This window comes from Ambystoma mexicanum, chromosome 10, assembly GCF_040938575.1.
Source record: "Ambystoma mexicanum isolate Mex_15411 chromosome 10, UKY_AmexF1_1, whole genome shotgun sequence".
Taxonomy (NCBI): domain Eukaryota; kingdom Metazoa; phylum Chordata; class Amphibia; order Caudata; family Ambystomatidae; genus Ambystoma; species Ambystoma mexicanum.
The window spans coordinates 372,439,289-372,457,367 of record NC_090932.1 but is presented as its reverse complement, the minus strand read 5'-3'; the positions used below and the strand labels follow the sequence as shown (position 1 = coordinate 372,457,367).

The following is an 18,079-nucleotide window of genomic DNA, read 5'->3' as shown; positions in this document are numbered from 1 at the left end:
CATTGTTCTAGATTGGATTGCAAGAATTGCAATCCCCAAAGGGATACCATTCAACAAATGGTAGAGCGAGCATGTTCTGGTTGCTCCAAATTGATCTCCCAGCCATTAATTATTCAGATTTGTAAATTTTGTTCTTAGTAATGTAGGAGTGGGGCAACACCCTGTCTACTATGTGCATTTGTTGGTGCCTTTTACTGCCACCGCTGTGTGCGAGCGTGCCAGTTCTATGACGCGCCCAAATGAGTAATCTTGATACGCCAAAAAACAATGTGCTAGCTAATCTAATAACCTTAACTTTCCAAAATCTGAGTGTATCACCCAGTTCAAAAGAACAAAATATATATAATACAAAACAAAAACACATTTAAAATAAAAGGGTAGAGCATATTTTTGCAAGATCAGAATAGGTATAGACTAAAACCAGACAGACAAAAATCTCTAACTCGATAAGCAGAAAGAAATATATCATTCAGGGGCCACTTTGCTTGAATTCACTTGCTGCTGCATTGCTTCTTGCACTACCCATCACCAAAAAGTATGAAATCTTGATACCACGAGGGTCGAAAAACATAGCTTTACAAGATCATAAATCTATGCACGATAAAACATTCTCTTATGTACAGACAATTGATCACAAAAGACTGAATCTAAATTTGATTACAAGCCAACCAGTTCTGAAAGGACCAGAAAGGGAACTTCACATCGAGGCACAGTATACTGTGTATGCTTTTGCAATGACATAGGCGCAGTCGCAATGCGACCATCTTCTTGCCTGACCTTAAAGAACCATGTACAACTAAATGATTGCAATGGCCAGAGCACATAAGTCTGACCCAGAACACCACCAAAAGGGAAAAACACATTTAGGGTTTGCATGTAAGAGACAGCAGAACACCCAAACGTTGAATTATGCCTCAATTCCTATGAGAAGAGAATAAATAGCAGTGATTTATATATTAAATCAGTATTCGGCGAGGAACTACAGGGACCAAAAGTGGAGCCAAGAAACATCCATGTAAGTATTGCTAATAGTTCATAGTACTTGATGTTTGTAAACGTTTTATCCATAGAAAATAATGGGACAAATGCTAGATACAAGTTGTAGTTGTGCTTCAGTGCTAGGCAATTCCCAGTTCGACTTGACAAGAAGCAAGGAACATCAGAGCTCTACCCTGCCCTGTACCAGCACCCCCCACTCCCTTTAAGAGCTCCAGGGTCAAAGCCAGCCAGAGGAGGAGGAGGAGGAGGAGGATGGACACAAAGCAGGATTCAGGCTGTTGCGTTTGGTGGCCGGGGGGGGGGGCTGTAACACCCCACTATTTTCTGACTCTGGGTGATTCCAAGACGATTGTAATGAATAGATCAGTATCCCAGGACAAGTTGTTAGGGTACATGTCACTGAGGGTTAGGCTCACGAACAGCAGGAGACCCTTGTAAGCGCAGGGTTGGCCAACAATCTGGTAAAGCAGAACTTGAACACTGGGCCGCCAACGACCCAGATGGGTGAAAAGACGTACAGTCTGTGTTCCCAAGAGGGCAACTCACCAGCCAGCAGCAGCAATTGAGAAGGACCCAAGAAGACAGAGTTACCTAGTATCCATAGGGCTTGAGGGGGCAACACATAGCAGCCAGCCAACAAACAGTATAGTGACAGAAGAAATCAATGGAAGCAACATAACAGCCAAGACACAGCTGCAGTAGTGACTACACCATGAGGAGACTGGTCAAGGAAAATGTCATGGACACAACACAAATGGCCACGGCATGGGACAGAGGCTCCAGCCAGGAGGAACACAATGAAAGTCCAGCAGCCAAAGAAGAAACCACTGACAGACAAAGGGGCTAGATTGCAGCCAGCATTGCCAAACATGGTCACCAGATGCAGCAGCTCATTTTCGTGGAAATTCGTGGCAATGTGGGTACAAATCTGAGGCAATGGCAGGGTTTCCACAAGATAAAATAAGCACATTCACCCAGACTTGCCTAAGCTAGCTCTTAATCATAAACCAGGCAGACATACAAAGGTTTTGGCGGCCAGCCAATCAGGTAGTCTCCAAAATCTGCTAAATGAACAGATTCACCTCTCTGCCCCTCCCACAAAATACGTAAAGAGCAGAAAAGCAGGCAAATCAATTTTAAATTAGGAGAGGGTTTAGGGATTTCAACACAACAGCCATTTTTAGGCCTGCATCATGGTCCATTCATACAAAGGGATGGCCCAAAACATAATGGCCAGTAGTAGGACTGAAATGCAATAACTGAATGGCTACTATACTGTTCCATTGGGATGTCCTAGTGCCCCGACGGCTACTATACAGGTACATACGATACTAATAAAGTACATGTAGCTATAAGGCTATCTGGGGCCAGGGACCACTATCCGCAATGCTTCCTGACCAAATGCTCTCCTAGACTCCTCCATTCCTCCGGTAACTCCTCCCTGCGTGTTAAGCGATTTGCTAAACAGAGCTGGTGGGCAATCACTTTCCTCAGCTGGCTCCCGCCTGTGGAACAGCCTCCCTCTCCCTCTGAGTCTTGAGAAAGACCTCCTTAAATTCTGAAAGCCTGAAAACCTCTTTACCTCCTCCTTCTCCACCTCTTCCCTGCTAATCTTACAGCAGCGTGACTGATGTGCGGGGCCCTTGTGTGTCCTCGGGGCCATGACCCCCCCCCCCACCCCCTCCTCCCACAATCTCATCCCAGCCGCTGTTATTCTACTGCACTTACTTGGCTCACCCACTCCTCAGTGTTTGCACTTACGTTCTTCTCCTAGCACTTACCCCGAGCACTTCTTCATGAGCATCAAAGCACCTCATCAATCACCTCCTCCCCCCCCTGCTCGTTCTGAACACTCAAGGCATAGGTTTGTCTCCCCTTTCCTTTATTTGTACTATTAATGCAATTATTTATCATTGCTGTAATTCATCGTCTACCTTCCCCTGTCCACACCCAGTTTGTCCTGTAGGTGCTTTGAAACAGTTTTGCTAATTGGTTAAGCGCCTAATAAGTGACCAATAAATACCCCAGTTGATGCAAACATATTACAGCTGCCATATTCCTCAATCCCCCCCGTCCCCCCACCCCCAAGATCCACTGAAGAGCAGTTCGGGGTGGTGGAAGGACTTCAGTAAAATCCCTCAAAGTCAAAAGATCTCCGGAAAACCAGCAGCAAGTCAAAGATCTCCGGAAAACCAGCAGCAAGTCAAAGATCTCCGGAAAACCAGCAGCAAGTCAAAGATCTCCGGAAAACCAGCAGCAAGTCAAAGATCTCCGGAAAACCAGCAGCAAGTCAAAGATCTCCGGAAAACCAGCAGCAAGTCAAAGATCTCCGGAAAACCAGCAGCAAGTCAAAGATCTCCGGAAAACCAGCAGCAAGTCAAAGATCTCCGGAAAACCAGCAGCAAGTCAAAGATCTCCGGAAAACCAGCAGCAAGTCAAAGATCTCCGGAAAACCAGCAGCAAGTCAAAGATCTCCGGAAAACCAGCAGCAAGTCAAAGATCTCCGGAAAACCAGCAGCAAGTCAAAGATCTCCGGAAAACCAGCAGCAAGTCAAAGATCTCCGGAAAACCAGCAGCAAGTCAAAGATCTCCGGAAAACCAGCAGCAAGTCAAAGATCTCCGGAAAACCAGCAGCAAGTCAAAGATCTCCAGACAACCAGCAGCAAGTCAAAGATCTCCAGACAACCAGCAGCAAGTCAAAGATCTCCAGAAAACCAGCAGCAAGTCAAAGATCTCCAGAAAACCAGCAGCAAGTCAAAGATCTCCGGAAAACCAGCAGCAAGTCAAAGATCTCCGGAAAACCAGCAGCAAGTCAAAGATCTCCGGAAAACCAGCAGCAAGTCAAAGATCTCCGGAAAACCAGCAGCAAGTCAAAGATCTCCGGAAAACCAGCAGCAAGTCAAAGATCTCCGGAAAACCAGCAGCAAGTCAAAGATCTCCGGAAAACCAGCAGCAAGGAAGATAAATGTTTAGGGGTCCCATGAAAAAGGAACTAGAAAACAAACAGAATTCAGTACCAACACCTTCTCTCCTTTCATTGCCTACATCTTGTCTCGTAACAAACGCCTGTGCTCTATTGTACACAGAAAAGTGATTGCTAAATCCAATTAGTATAAGGTAAATCCTTTATTCATTGGTGTTTTTCCCAATTAAATATACCTCCCCACAGATTAAACGTCATGGTTCAATTTGTGATGACATGTTTACCAATTAGTGAAACTGAAAAGACTAGTGCAATATTGATGCTGCTGTATATCCTGCCTCGCATACCATCTCTAGCCTAGCTTCACTTCCCCTGCCAATTGGCTTATAGCTAGCGCCTACATTGCCACTTTATAGACAAAACTAAAAAGGTTCATGTTGGGACCAGGTTTAGTATGTGGGGTTTCTGTTGCATTGTGGTCTGTGTTTACAATTCTCAAAGCTTAAAAGGCACAGCATGTTTGGGGCGGTTGAATCCAAGAATATATGGTAGTCAGGTCAGTGTCTACAGAGACATTTTTGATGTCGTTTGGTCGAGTGCAGATTCAGTAAATTTAGGTTTAGATTGTTAATTTCCAAGTTTAATGTAGTGCCAAAATGGTATTGTACCAACATGGTATCTTCACACGCAAGACAGGCAAAAGGAAAAAAGTGATCCTCAGGCAAACACATAAGAGGGCGGATTAGGGAGAGGCGGGGAATTGTAAATAGCAAAAAGGAGAGTTGGCCCCCTCCTTACTTTAATAAAGATACATCTAAACAAAATTTCAAACTGCCTCTGAAAAATATGAAATTCTGGGTTTCCTGCTTGCAAGCTCATAGAAATAAACCCTACAAATAGCCACCATAATGCAATGGAAAATCTATAACTAAAGGATATGAAATCTGTACAGATTAGCCCCAGTCCTGCGGCTCCCTCGCCCATGCAGTTTCAGAAATGACCTTCATTACTACTTGCACCAGAGACCGGACAGAGAACATAAAATGATTTAGTATGGGTCCCTGCACAAGCTGTCAAAATTGCCATGGTGTGCTAAGAGCAATAACTAAACCAAATGACAAACACAATGGACCTCACTATTTTGCGATGTGGGAGACGTGCTGGCAATTCTGTGACAGAACTCACTACACCGCAAAACTACAAGTTTGCTGGTAGGTGGCCCCAATTTACCTCAGTCAGGCCCCCACAGGTAGAAACTACTGCTATTATAACAGCAATCCCATCCATGGCATTCCGGACTCCATGAACTGGGGATTTACCACCCTTTCCACCACCTGTAATATCCCGGAATTTTCAGGATATCAAGCAGCGAAAACAGTAGGTCAGTTTGCTTGTATCCAGTCAGACTTTTCCGGCGGGATACCAGCAGCAAACTTATGAGGCCCAATGTCGAATCCACTTGCAATCAATAGTGGCACAGCACACCTAAGAGAAGCAGGGGCTTGCAACACAATCACGGTTACTCTCAAGCTTTCGGTTTTACTCACCTTGAGAAAAGCCTTCCTCCGCCTGTGTGGTAGTCAGGAGGCCCTCAGTCAGGATAAAACCACAAGATGCACACACCAGCTGGCTTTGAGAGTAGTGGGTGTCATCGACAATGTCAGAGGACCCACAATCTGGGCATTTACTAAGGTCCATCATCTTGGACATGGACATCTGAAAACAACAAGAACGGAGTTTCAAATAAACAAGTATGCATTAAACATCCGATTTGGCTATTGCACTACATATAGCCGGACAAAACACATTGCAAGCAGGTCTGGCCACGTGGGCCAATGGAGTATTGTGCCTCCCATATAGAAAACCCTCTCCTCTGTAATGCACTGTACATTTAATTGAATGCTCTGCCCACTACAGAAATGTACACTCTAAACCATTCACATAATCAAAAATTACACAATTATTTAAAAACAAGACAAACCAAGCACACAATGGCGCTTAACTTACTAACGCCCTCTCTCGTCACCGCAAAAGTCACCTCTCACCATGGCTTCATCACCATTATCAACCATGTTCCAAATTGCCATCCTGGTCTCATGCATACGACATCACCGATGCCAGCAGACTAGTACTCTCACATCAGGTCTTTGCGCAAATTGCACTTATTTCCACACCCATTTAATTGGTCTCAAAGCCTTTACCGACTCCCCCATGATCAGCCCACAGAGCATGCCACTCCCAGCCATTGACTTTAAACCATTGCTCCTAGAAATCTCTCCATTGGCTCCGAGTGGCTGCAAGGGTAAAATTCAAGACCCTCTGCATTGTCCACAAGGATTTCTGGGGTCTGTGTCCAAAATACCTTCAACTCTCCCTCCGTAAATACCTTCCCACTCAAGCTCTTTGCTCTCTCCACCTCCCTCAGGGTGATTCGCTTCTCCAAGCAACGAGTTTGGGGTTGATCTCTTCCCTCCGGAACAGCCTCCCTACCACTCGGGAAGCACCTCAAGACCTTCCCCTTTCCTTCCGCCTTTGATCTTCCACTCCCTTGCTGATCTGTCTGCTTCGGCTCTGTGGACTTGGCTACACTTGGATTTCAGGCCCATGTCCCTGCCCACCCAGCCGCACATCCGCACAGCCTCCTGTCAACCCTTGCACTTGGGTCTGTATCTGTAACCCTACAATCGCTTACCTGCAGCAGACAACCCCCCCCCCCCCCTTGTATGCGCCCTTGCACTTGCCACCATGCTGGCTACACTACCAGTTCTTTTTATCCCTTGCTCCACACTTTCCAACTCTCCCCTCTCCCTTGCAGTTTCCCCTTCCATCTCCCCTGCACTTGCGTGTTCTCAATGTCACTGGGCCAAGTAATATCGTTGTTTTTTTGTCCTCCATTGTTCCCCTCCCTTGCCTCGTCGCGCTCTGATGCACTCTTGTATGAGCGCAATATAAATATTGAGATCAGCTCCATCCTTTCTTGCATCCTCATATCAACTAACATAACAGATGAGCCTTTTACTGCTCATTCTGCAAACCGACCATGCCAACTTGATCAATTGCCTGCGAAGTGTTGCGCTGGGAACAGGCAGGACACTGCCACGCAGAGCCCAAGGCATGCCATACAAGGATGTACCAACACAGCAACCTGAAAATCATATGCTGGTCCCACATAGCCAGCTCACAACAAATATTCAGAAGTTGTTAGTGTGATCTACCTTGGCTCCAGATTTATTTGCCCTCCACTTGCTCCTTGACACTGGGCTTTCTCAGACTTCATGCAGCTCATTGATTTGTTGTTCACTTGTACTGAACTTACTGATTTGGGATAGCCCCTAGATTGTCCCCGATGACCTCTTCCTCTCCTCCACAGGTTTGCTCTTGTAATGGGGCATAAGCTTGTAGAAGGAATTACCCACACCTTGTGTTAGCCTGTGTCCTTCCCTTCTTTTTCAGCCTATGGGAACCATTCAGTTCTCTCCAATTCTGTTCAATCCTGTGACACCTTTTAAATACATACCAAATGGTGGAAGTGTCCCAACTGCTTGGGCTCACCATCTTTTGTAAGGGATTGTGACACCCAGGCCAACTTTTGCTCAATCTCAACAATCCGGAGGCCACTTTATAGCAAGCCACTGAAATCATCAGAACTCTTCCGCCCCATACCTCAAACCTAATTACTTCCCTCCACTAGCCGCTGCTCAGAAATAGTTGCCATTCTAAAAGGCTCTTTATGGACACATCCACCCCCCACATTTACTGTTCAGATACTCTACAAAAAGTTGCAATGTATGTTTTCCAACAGTCTCGTTCAGTACCCTTCCACAAACAATCCTTTTCATAACAGTTCTAGACCGCTGTAGTAAATCACCCCACCGACTCAACATCTCCACTCACATTGTTCTTCATACCCTAAACCACAACCCTTTTGCCTCTATGCTGTTCAACCTTTAGGCACAGCTGATCATGGCATCCAGCACGTTTAGCATTGCGCTTCACCTTTGCTATCCTACCCTGCATCAGGTCGCTCTTCCACTTCAGCTGCCTGTTGTCAAACATGCTGTCTGTCATGCTAGCTTGGTCCCAGTTCAAAAATTTAATGTCCAAAAGGAGGCTAGTGTAAAGGCCTTTTTCAGATTCTCTTACAAGAAATGTGCCTCTATCGCCTAACTTCACCCAGTTTTAACTCACCAACTATACAATCCCCGGTGCAGAAGCAAAATTGGCATTCCATATGCTCAGCCACCATACCCAAACATTTTGCCTCCAGGACAATATTCCAGAGCCCCCTCACTCAGAGTACTGGTTGAGCATGATGAATTTTACCTCCATCATGAAATCAGCAGCTATCGGGAGAACCGAACCCTCCCTGTGCACCCCCGCACCCCATACCCATCTCTGAAAATACTGGTAAATACTCTTGGCATTACCAAACTGGAGGCAGAAAGTCATTGACTTAATCAATCACTGTACTCTTCCAACAGCTCAACAAAAAGTACTCAAATTCTCAACTTGGGCCACTCCACTGCTTCCACATACCAGAACCAGGCTGGATGTGTCATTGCTCAGCCATGTTCATACTTACCCTAGTCGCCAGACTGATAACACCACCCTTTACCTCCCACTTAACCCTGTCAAGCACAACATTGTTCTACAACCCTTTTACTGATCCAACCAGAAGAGGTTACCAGCTTAAAAAATAAAAACTATACCTATGTGCTCAATGTAAGTAAGCTTAAAGAATATTCAGATGGATGGCCTCCAAATGGACAGCAGCAAAGGTCTAATCACAGCAGGTTATTACAGGCCATCGGCACAGAAATAATGCTGCATGCATCAGCTGTAACTATTTAAAATAGCATCCCTTTCCTAGCCGGCAACCATCTGGTCCAAATTGTAGTTTTCATAATGGCCACCAAGACTACCTTTCTACTTCACTGGCATAGGACAGGACATGGGGCAAAAGAAACACTTGATCCAACTTTTCTAGTTTATATATATTTTTATAGCCACTTTACTTTTTGCAGGGCCACATCACAAGCTGTCTGGGATGTATTTACCCATGCATCCGAGCCCTACCTCAAAACTGTGCAGTACTGACATGAAAACATCATGATGGCCAGAGCTTCCCAGAAAATGCCCAGGGAAGTGCATGAAGAATAGGCTGCCACCCATTTTTGCCGATGTTATGGGCACAGAAGGACACGGCCTAAAACCACCATTGGACTACCCACACAGTAGTCTGAAACCATTGGGAATGGCAATGCTGATTGCCAAAAGCAAACCCATAACTGTTGGGAATTCATTTTCTTAAATCCCAAAAAGGGTGCAGTACCAGTACTCACCACTATCCAAAAGCCGGCATTTTAAAACACCAGATTTTACTTTTTTGTAGAAAACTGAATAAATGAACCCAAAACATGCCAAAGAAAGACTTACTGAAAGGTGGATCCAATGTAAAGTTATATTCTGAAGTGACTTGAAGGTTTATAACAAGACTGGCTGAGCTGTGGATTTCAGCAGTTTAAGTAAATTTGGACTGAAAGACATTAAAAATCTCAATGTTTAAGAGAAATGAGTGACCTACTTTTGAGTGTCACATAGGTTGCAATTGTTTAAATGTCATAGTTTTAAACTTAGAATCAGCATTCTAGCTGCATATGTGAAATTGTTAGTTTATTTGAATGTAGAAACTGGGGAACAGAAATGACATGTAGCTAAAAACTGGCTTAAAGAGATTCCAATTTGCCTGGCAACTACCCCCATCAGGAGTGAAACTTGAGTCACAGCTGTGTTCCCAGGCCTAGCTGCCCTTTTGCTGCTCACACCAAAAGGGATATGACACTTCCCTGATTGAATTACCTGGGCTCTGCAGGAAATTGAACAAAGCCCTGTCTTGACTCAGGCAAATGTTTTATGGCGGGAGTCGTAAATGGAGATTTCTCCTGGAAGCAAAGGGGAGGGGCACTGCCTGTGAGAGCAAGCTGGCTTGGCAGAACTGGAAAAACCAGAAATTCAACCTTGTGCTGGAGGAAAACCACACCCCTTTGGGGCCAGAACATAACTCTAAAAAGATGAATAACTCATAGTACGGACTTGTGAAAATTTTATAAATGATACCATAATTCTTGTGATTTTTCTGCCCACATTTTAAGAGGTTTTTAGAACCGGTGGTATGTTCAGGGGAGTTTTAGCGGAAAAGAGGATATTACTCAAAATGTGTGCATGTGAAAAATCTGACACTTCATCAACTAATGTCCATACTCCTTGCGCACATGTGTGTAAATTTGGGGTAATGTCCGGTATCGCAAACCAGTTAAAAAGTGCAAAATATTGCCATTTCTGAATGCAAGCCCCCAGGAAGAGCAAGAGTTTGAACAGGGTATACCTCCTGTAATGCATGATGGGTGCATGTAATTTTAAACAATATGTACCTCTGCAAATATGCATTTGGTTCAAATCTAGATTTGTGTGTAAGTTGACAGGAGGAGTGGACTTTCTGCAGGCTGTAAAATGACATCACTCTGACACAACTTAGCTCCCCCAATCAGGGGAGAAATGAAAGCTTGGCCAATGATAAGTGGAGAGGGGCTGGCTAGTGATGCTGCTCACACACACCCATTTTAAAAAAACACATAAAAGCAGACAGACAGGACAGATGGGGACCTTCAAATCCATTTACAGCTGGAAGCTCTGCCGGGAAAATCCATACTTTACCTCCATCAATCTCCAGAGAAAGCTGTGCAGAAAGACCCAGAGAAAGCAGAGCAGTATCCAGAACCAGAGAGCTGAACCGGAGTGCAGTCCAAACCCTGACCAGATCCGTGGCAAGGCATATTTCTAAAGATATTGTGAGTACCCAGCAAAACTGTGCAGAACCAATCTCTTAGTTAAAATAATATAATTCAATCTATTTTAATCTAAGCAGAACTGTCTCCTAACTGTCTCCTGTCATTTGTAAAGCTGTCACTTGTCATTATCTAGTTGCAAGCTGCACTTGTCTTTTTGAACTTTAAAATTTCAAATCTGAAAAACGACCTTTATTTAATCGCTCATATCTCCGTGACCGTTTGTGCTAGAGACTTGCAGTAACTTTCATCTGGGAGCTGAGATCCTAGGCTTTCCTAGGATAGTGATAGTCCTTGTAGTTCCTCTGTAATCGCGCTCGGCGCATTCGCAAATTTAGCCGCGATTTGACATTTTACCGCGATTTGCAAATTTCTTCACGTGTAAAAATCTGCTGCTGCTTGCCTTCCATTTGCCAAAAATTCGTTTAACCTACCAATTACTCCTAGATCCTTGCTAAAGTGAGCCTGGACTAATATTAACTTGATTTCACTCACCCTGAACCTCCTAGAGGGAATTAAAAGCATTTTAACATATTTTCACTCCATTGCCAGCACATATCAAAGCATTTTGCCTGTGTTTTAAACTTCTGTAGTCTAAGTTGCTGGGGTGAACTGAATCACATTTAATTGCATTTCTGAGAACTGTGTGCCTTCCTTCCATTTCCTTGCATTGCATAAAAGGGGGGGGGGGGTGAATTGTCCGAGAAAGTGATTACATTGTCTTTTGCTGAAATCCTATCAAGTTATTTTCTGTACTGTATTTCATTCCACATTACATCCATTTGAAACCATAAAAGTATTGTTGCTATCTTATCCATTTCATGTCAACTCCTTAGTGATTATCAAGAAGTGTGCTAGTGCCAGATTCTTCGTTGTTAATCTTTATCATATCAGATTAAGTGTGCTATTCAATTATTAATTTATTATAAAGCGTGATATAATATATATTGTCTAAGTTATCAAATAAACCTTTAAACTTGCAAAACAGAACTACTTCTTGGCTCAGTGGGGTCAGGGGGATTCCAAGGGAGGGGTGTTATATAGGGGTAGTCATCCAGAACGCATGAACTGGACATAAAGATATATCAATAAGGGTTTTCATTCAGTATTATAGACTAGGCGTTGACTTAGCTGTAGTGTTGAATTGAATCCTCTTACAAATTGGGGGCTCGTGCCGGACGTCTGGGTTAGAATACCACTTGTGCAGCTTAATACAGTGTGCTAACTGACGGGATACATACATCCAGTCGGATCACCACGCTGCATTACGCTGTGAAGCATTCCTCAAAAGGGACACTCCAAGAAAAGTTCTGTTCTGCAAAAATAAAATACTAACTTCTGTAAGTCAGGACAGAGACCAATCTCTAGAATGACGACCTTGGTAGATATGAAAATAGCCAGAGAGCACTTCTTACATAAACTATTTGTGAGAGGTGAATGGGCTGAGCAGGGCCAGGATGCCTGGTTGCAGGCCATCACGCGACAGGCCACTGAAACAGGGTCAGACTTATGGAGAGATCAGGGTCCATTACATGTGGCCCTGAGTGAACTATATATGGCTCCTAAGGCCAAAGATGAACACGACAAGATTGTTAGGATAGCGGCATATTTATATTTATATATGGGAGCCATACAGAATAAATGTGCTGAAGGCCATGATCTGGCAAAAAGGCAACAGATGGCGTTAGAGAAGGCCCAATCTGATCTGGACTCTTCTGAGCAAAGGCTGCACAGAAGCCAGGAGTCAGACAATGAGACCAGGCAGTACATCACTAAAATAAAGGAGGATATGGATGTGCTGCAAAAGGAAAAGTCAGAACAGGATACCAGATTTCTGGCCTTGCAGAAGGAACACCAAGAAGGTTTGGACTCCCTACTGCAAAGCCAGAAAAAGCTGGAGCAACAACTGGACTTCAACAGGGTATGTGCTGAGCAGGTAGTCACCCTGCAAGGCCACCTAGATAGGGAAAAGGCAGAAAGCAATAAACTGATTCTGAAAGACCTGGATACCCAGGCAGTTTGATGAAAGAGCGCCGGAAAGCTGGTGCCCTTCAAAGGCAGAGGGATGACCTGGCGGCACAGATGCAGGCTCTTAGTCAGGAAAGGGACACCTTAGGCCAGGAAGTCTGCCAGTTAAAAAGAAAAACGGAAGAAAATCACTTGGCCCTCCATGGGCTGGGTGATCTCCAAAAAGAGCATGCAAACTTGTTAGAGCACACCAGAAGGGTGGAAGATGCTCTGGCAAGAAAGGAGCAGGCCAGTAGGGATGGGAATCAGGAGGTAATCCTCCTGCAGCAAAGACTGGCCCAGTTCTCCAGGACCAACCAGGAAGCACAGAGGGAAAATGAGGCCCTCTGTCAACACAATGATAGGCTCCAACAACAGGTAGCGATGCAGGAGAGACTGATAGAGTCTAGTAAGGCCTTAACTGAGGAACTGAAGGCACAAATGCAGGCTCTTGCATTGCAACAGGGAGCAGGGGCGGATAGAGATGAGGTTCGCTGGGAAATGGAAACTCCGGAGCATAACCTCAGGAGCCCTAGTACCAGAGGCCCTCATACCTTTCAGTCCCTGGACTCTGCCACCCCCATGTCCCCTGACGCACATGAGCACAGGGCCACAGGGATGGCAGGTTACTATCCAGCCAGAAGCATGGGGCTCATAGGCCAGTACCACCCAGGAATGGAGGGGCGGGCATCCGGGTATGGGCACCCAAGCACAGTGCAATTTAATGGGGAACCCCAGGAGAGTAGGCCCATTAAGGGCATCCTGAAAACCTCTGCCCAGTTAGGTCAGTGGGGTGGGGGGGGGTACCCATCAAATCCTGGCAGCAAGGAGGAATCTGAAGACTCCTCTGAACTGCGCAGGACACAGGAGACCAGGTCCCCACATTCTGCCAGCCATTCCCAGGCTCGCAGAATCCGGGAAAACCTGGAAGAGCAGACAGGAACCTCTGGGAGCAGTGCCTCTGAGTCAGAGGATGAACGGACAAGGGTTACCCGAACCAAAAAGGCCAATAAGGCAAAAAGGGCCTTACTTAAGGACCCCTTAAAGCAGATTAAGACGATCAGGAGCGTCATCACGCCTTACCATAAGAACGCTAAGTATTCTGTTTGGGAGCACTTAGAGTTGTTTGAGCAAATGATGGAGACTTTCCATTTGAAGGACAGCCAAAGCTGTATTCAATATGTAAAGTGGACCTTCTCCCCGGAATACTCCAGTTTCTTTGCGGGGCTGGAGGACCAAAATCATTTAAGATGGTCCACCTATAAGGCGGCCATCTTGAAACATTTTTCTGTTCACAGAAATCCTCAAGAGGCTCGCAAGGCAGCCTACAATTTACAATGTGGGGAGGATCAGGCCCCACAAGAATTTGTGCAGGAGTTAAAGCGTGCTTTTGCACAGACCACAAGAAGGGTGCGCACAGACAGTAGAGAATTCATCAATACATTTTTTCATGCCTTGCCCAAATACATAATGACCCAGCTCGTGAGGGATTTTCACGAGAAAAGATCTTTAGACTGGGTCATTGAACAGGCTACCCGGATCTATGAGGTGCAGAAACCGGTAGATAGCAAAAGTAATGCCCAGAAAAACCCCAAAGCCAACAGCACCCCTGCTGCTGCCAAGGTGGCAGAGGTAAAGGTCACCCCCGTTTTGGATTTGGAGATGGGGGGGGCCTAAAAACCTACCTGCACCTAATAATGCAAGGCCCAGAAGGTCCTCGGGCCAGTCACAGACAGGGAGCCAGGGAGGCAGCCCCACAAATGGGGTCCCTCGCTCTCCTGATTATGTAAGTCCCCGTTACAAGGGAAATCGACCCATCCTGGGTTATGTGTGGACTCCTCCAGCCCAAGGGGGGGGATCCAGCCAAGCACCTAACCCAGGGAACTTCCCTCCTAACTTCCCACAGGAGGGCAGAAATTCTCCAAATCCTGGGCAGAACTTTTTCCCCAGGTATCCACCCAATTTCCAGCCCCAAAATCCTCCATCCTTCTTTCCCCAATTCCCTGAGCCCAGACAACCTAATCCGGGAGAGGGGATGCCAAGGGTGGAGGGGTACCCAAATCTTCCCAATCCGGGGTATTACCAGAGAAGGGATAGTTACCCTTCCCGGGATCAGCCCAGGGGAGAAAACAGGGCCCCGTATCAGCCTGAGCGGGTGTCCCAGTTAGAGCGCCAGGTCCAAAATATGGCACGGGATCTGGGTCAAATACTGAGGGCTCAGCAGAACCCTCAGATCGGCATGCCGGCACAGAACGCACCCAACTCGGGACCTGGTGCCCCAGAACAATGACGGGGGCAGCACCCCGATAACTCACCGGTTCCCAGGGAGGAGGCACAAGGGGAAGGGGGGTGTAAAGCCTTGGAGGAAGCTTCCTTCCTCACTTGTAAACAGCCCCTGGAAACCCAGGAACCAGAAACAAAATCTCTTGCCCCTCAAAGTCTGCCTCCTAAGGAGCAGAGGGTGGGTAGGAGAAACAAAAGACCCAAACAGACTCAGTTTGAGGAGGAGGTACAGATCTTCCGATTTGAGGGAGAGGGATCCTCAGAGGATCCTGGGAAAAGGATCTTCTCCTTCAGAGAGGGGGGGGGGGGGGGGGACTCCTCCCAAAGAAAAATGGGTCCCTAGGGATGCAAATCCAGACTGGGGAGATGTGGAGACTGAGCTACCGCCGCCCACCATCTCATCCCAGAACCAACAGCAAGAAAATCCCCCGGTTCAACCCCATCCTGGTGACTGCCTCCAAAAAGGGGGGGGGGGCGGCCCGGAACCGGAGCCAGGGGAACCCACAATGGCTCTGATCTCCAGTTGCCAACTTTTTCTTTCAGATTCCCAAGGCTCTCCACAGAATTCTGCCCAAATCTCTTCGCTAGCAATGTCCAAAACCAGAAAGTTAGCCCACCAGTTGTCCAAAAATGTGCATCATCTGTGCCCCCTTGAGGAGAAGGAGGGAAGATATTATGCCCTGGTACAAGTACAGGGGCAGGGTACAATTTTGTCACTGGTGGACACTGGATCTCAAGCTACCCTTCTGTCCAGAAGGGCCTTTGATGAATTGAATGCAGGAAGGGGAGGGAATTACCAAATTCCTCTCACCTCACTTCCTGGACAACTCCAGAACTTTGACGGGAAGGAAATTCCCGTCGAGGGACGGCAGATTTGGACATTAAAATTGGGCGACACAAGTTGAAACACCCGGTCATAGTTGTGACTCCAGAGGGCACCCCTTGTTTACTAGGGAATGACCTCCTGAGAAGGTTGTCACCCCTAATAGATTGTGTAAACAAGGTCCTCTGGACCCAGACTAGCCGACCAATAAAATTAAAACAGAGTGTCAACCATGTTAGTTTAAACGGCACCTGCCACATGGTTGAACAGTAATCTGACCAAGTAGAATTTCACTTCCAGAATAGCCAAATTCCAGACGTGACAGTAATAGCAGTAGGGCAACAGACTGGTGATGGGGGGGTCCTCTCTATTTCTGAAAATCAACCTTCCTTCCAGTCTAAAGTGGTACTCCACGCTGGAAGGAAACACTGAGATTCTATACTAATCCACAATCAGAAACTCCCACTCCTATAGTCCAGAAAGATGTGAAATCAGCTCAGAGCCTGGCTGATATTCAGCAAATTGGAGAGCAGCTGTTCATCCCTGTCCAATTAAATGATGGGAAGGACTGTTCTCGCTCGAGTGTGCGTGAACAATGGTAAGAGCTTCATCAGCGAAGCCATGTTTCGCCAACTCCCAAAAGATCCAGCCATTCCCACCTTCAAACTGATAGACAAATGGTAAATGGACCTGGAAGCACCCAATTCAAAACATCTCCTGCCAAGCAGGTGTATGCTCAAAATCTCCATTGGCAACAAGAGCATAGTCCATAATTGTTGGGTCGTGCGAGACGTCACTGCCGCCTTTTACTTAGGCAGTGACATTCTCAATCGCTTTACCATTAGTTTGGACCTAATAAACTTCAAAGCTTGGTCCCGATTAGCGGATAATCCCATGGGCTTTGATGATCCAGAAAAAGCATTTAGGTCAGCTCAATTGCTACCTTATGCAGTTGAAATTCAGATTAAAGAGGAAGTCACCATCCCAGAAAGGACCCGACAATTCTCCCTGGAAGTGAAAGTTAAAAGAGGACAAGAGTTGAAAAACCCTGATGCTTACATACATCTAAATGCTTCTCTCCAACAGCAAGGGTTGGGGGTAAACCCAACTCCATTAGTCAACATAGAACATGACACCATTCCAATAGAGGTGGATAACAGCGACTTAAATAGTATTACTCTAGCCGCAGGCACCATTATTGGAATGGCGGTTGATGACCGACATTTCTCCATTGATCTTGGAAATGAACTGTTAGGACCAATCCCCAAGACTGTTTTGACAGTGACAGGGATGACAATACAACACCAGACAGGATTTTTACCCGGCATGGGGGGGGGGGGGGGGGAAGACTTCCTGGTGTACACTTCCTGCCCTTATGGTAAGGAAGATGTGACTTGTGACTTCAGGAGGGATGAGGTGATTTTCCAGGTCCATGAGGGCTGCCTTTCCCACCTGAAGCCTCCGGTCCAAATCAGCACTCTGACCAGGGACTTCTCCACCCAGCTGGAGGAGGCCGCGGAGATAGCCAAACCAGAAGTCTTTCCAGGCTTCAGGAAGATGGAAGAGAGTCAACCTAGCTGATGCCTGTGTGACTCTGGAACAAAAGCAAAAGTTGAAACAAATTTTCTTGGATTTCCAAGATCTTTGCGGTAGACTCATATGACTGTGGTCGCACTGACATCCACACAACAACAATCCCCACGGACCCTGGCATGACTCCTGTGTTTGTGAAGCAATATTGCTTGCCTCTCGCATCAATGGAGTCCCTTACTGAAATAATTAAGAACCTTGAGTCCCGGGGAATAATCCGTCCAGTCCACAGCACCTTCAATAACCCGGTGCTGGGAATATTGAAGCCGAACGGCCAGTGGAGACTCTGTGCTGACATTAGGGAGCTCAACAAACAGGTCCATACTTCCCGATGGCCTCTGCCCTACATTGACCAAGGGCTGGCCCAGATCCAGGGGTCACAGGTATTCACTGCAATAGACCTGACAAATGGATACTGGACCGTGCCTGTCAGTAGGGAGGACCAATACAAACTGGCTTTTACCTTTGGGGGCTAGCAGTACACATGGACCCGGACTCCCTTCGGATACCTTAACTCCGGTAATGAGTTCAATATTTTCCTACATAAGGCCATGCCCGACCTGGGTGCGAGGGGTAACCTGGCTTATGTAGATGATGTCCTCATCAAAA

The 18,079-nt window shown here is 46.2% G+C and overlaps 1 protein-coding gene across 1 annotated transcript in view; it reads right to left on the bottom strand.

The window, feature by feature from the left end:
• Positions 1 to 18,079, bottom strand: part of BRF2 (BRF2 general transcription factor IIIB subunit) — a 148,498-nt gene that overhangs the window by 78,813 nt on the left and 51,606 nt on the right. The window contains exon 2 of the mRNA XM_069617959.1: positions 5,470 to 5,638. Coding sequence (XP_069474060.1) covers positions 5,470 to 5,638 — 169 coding nt within the window. The remainder of the gene's footprint in view (positions 1 to 5,469; positions 5,639 to 18,079) is intronic.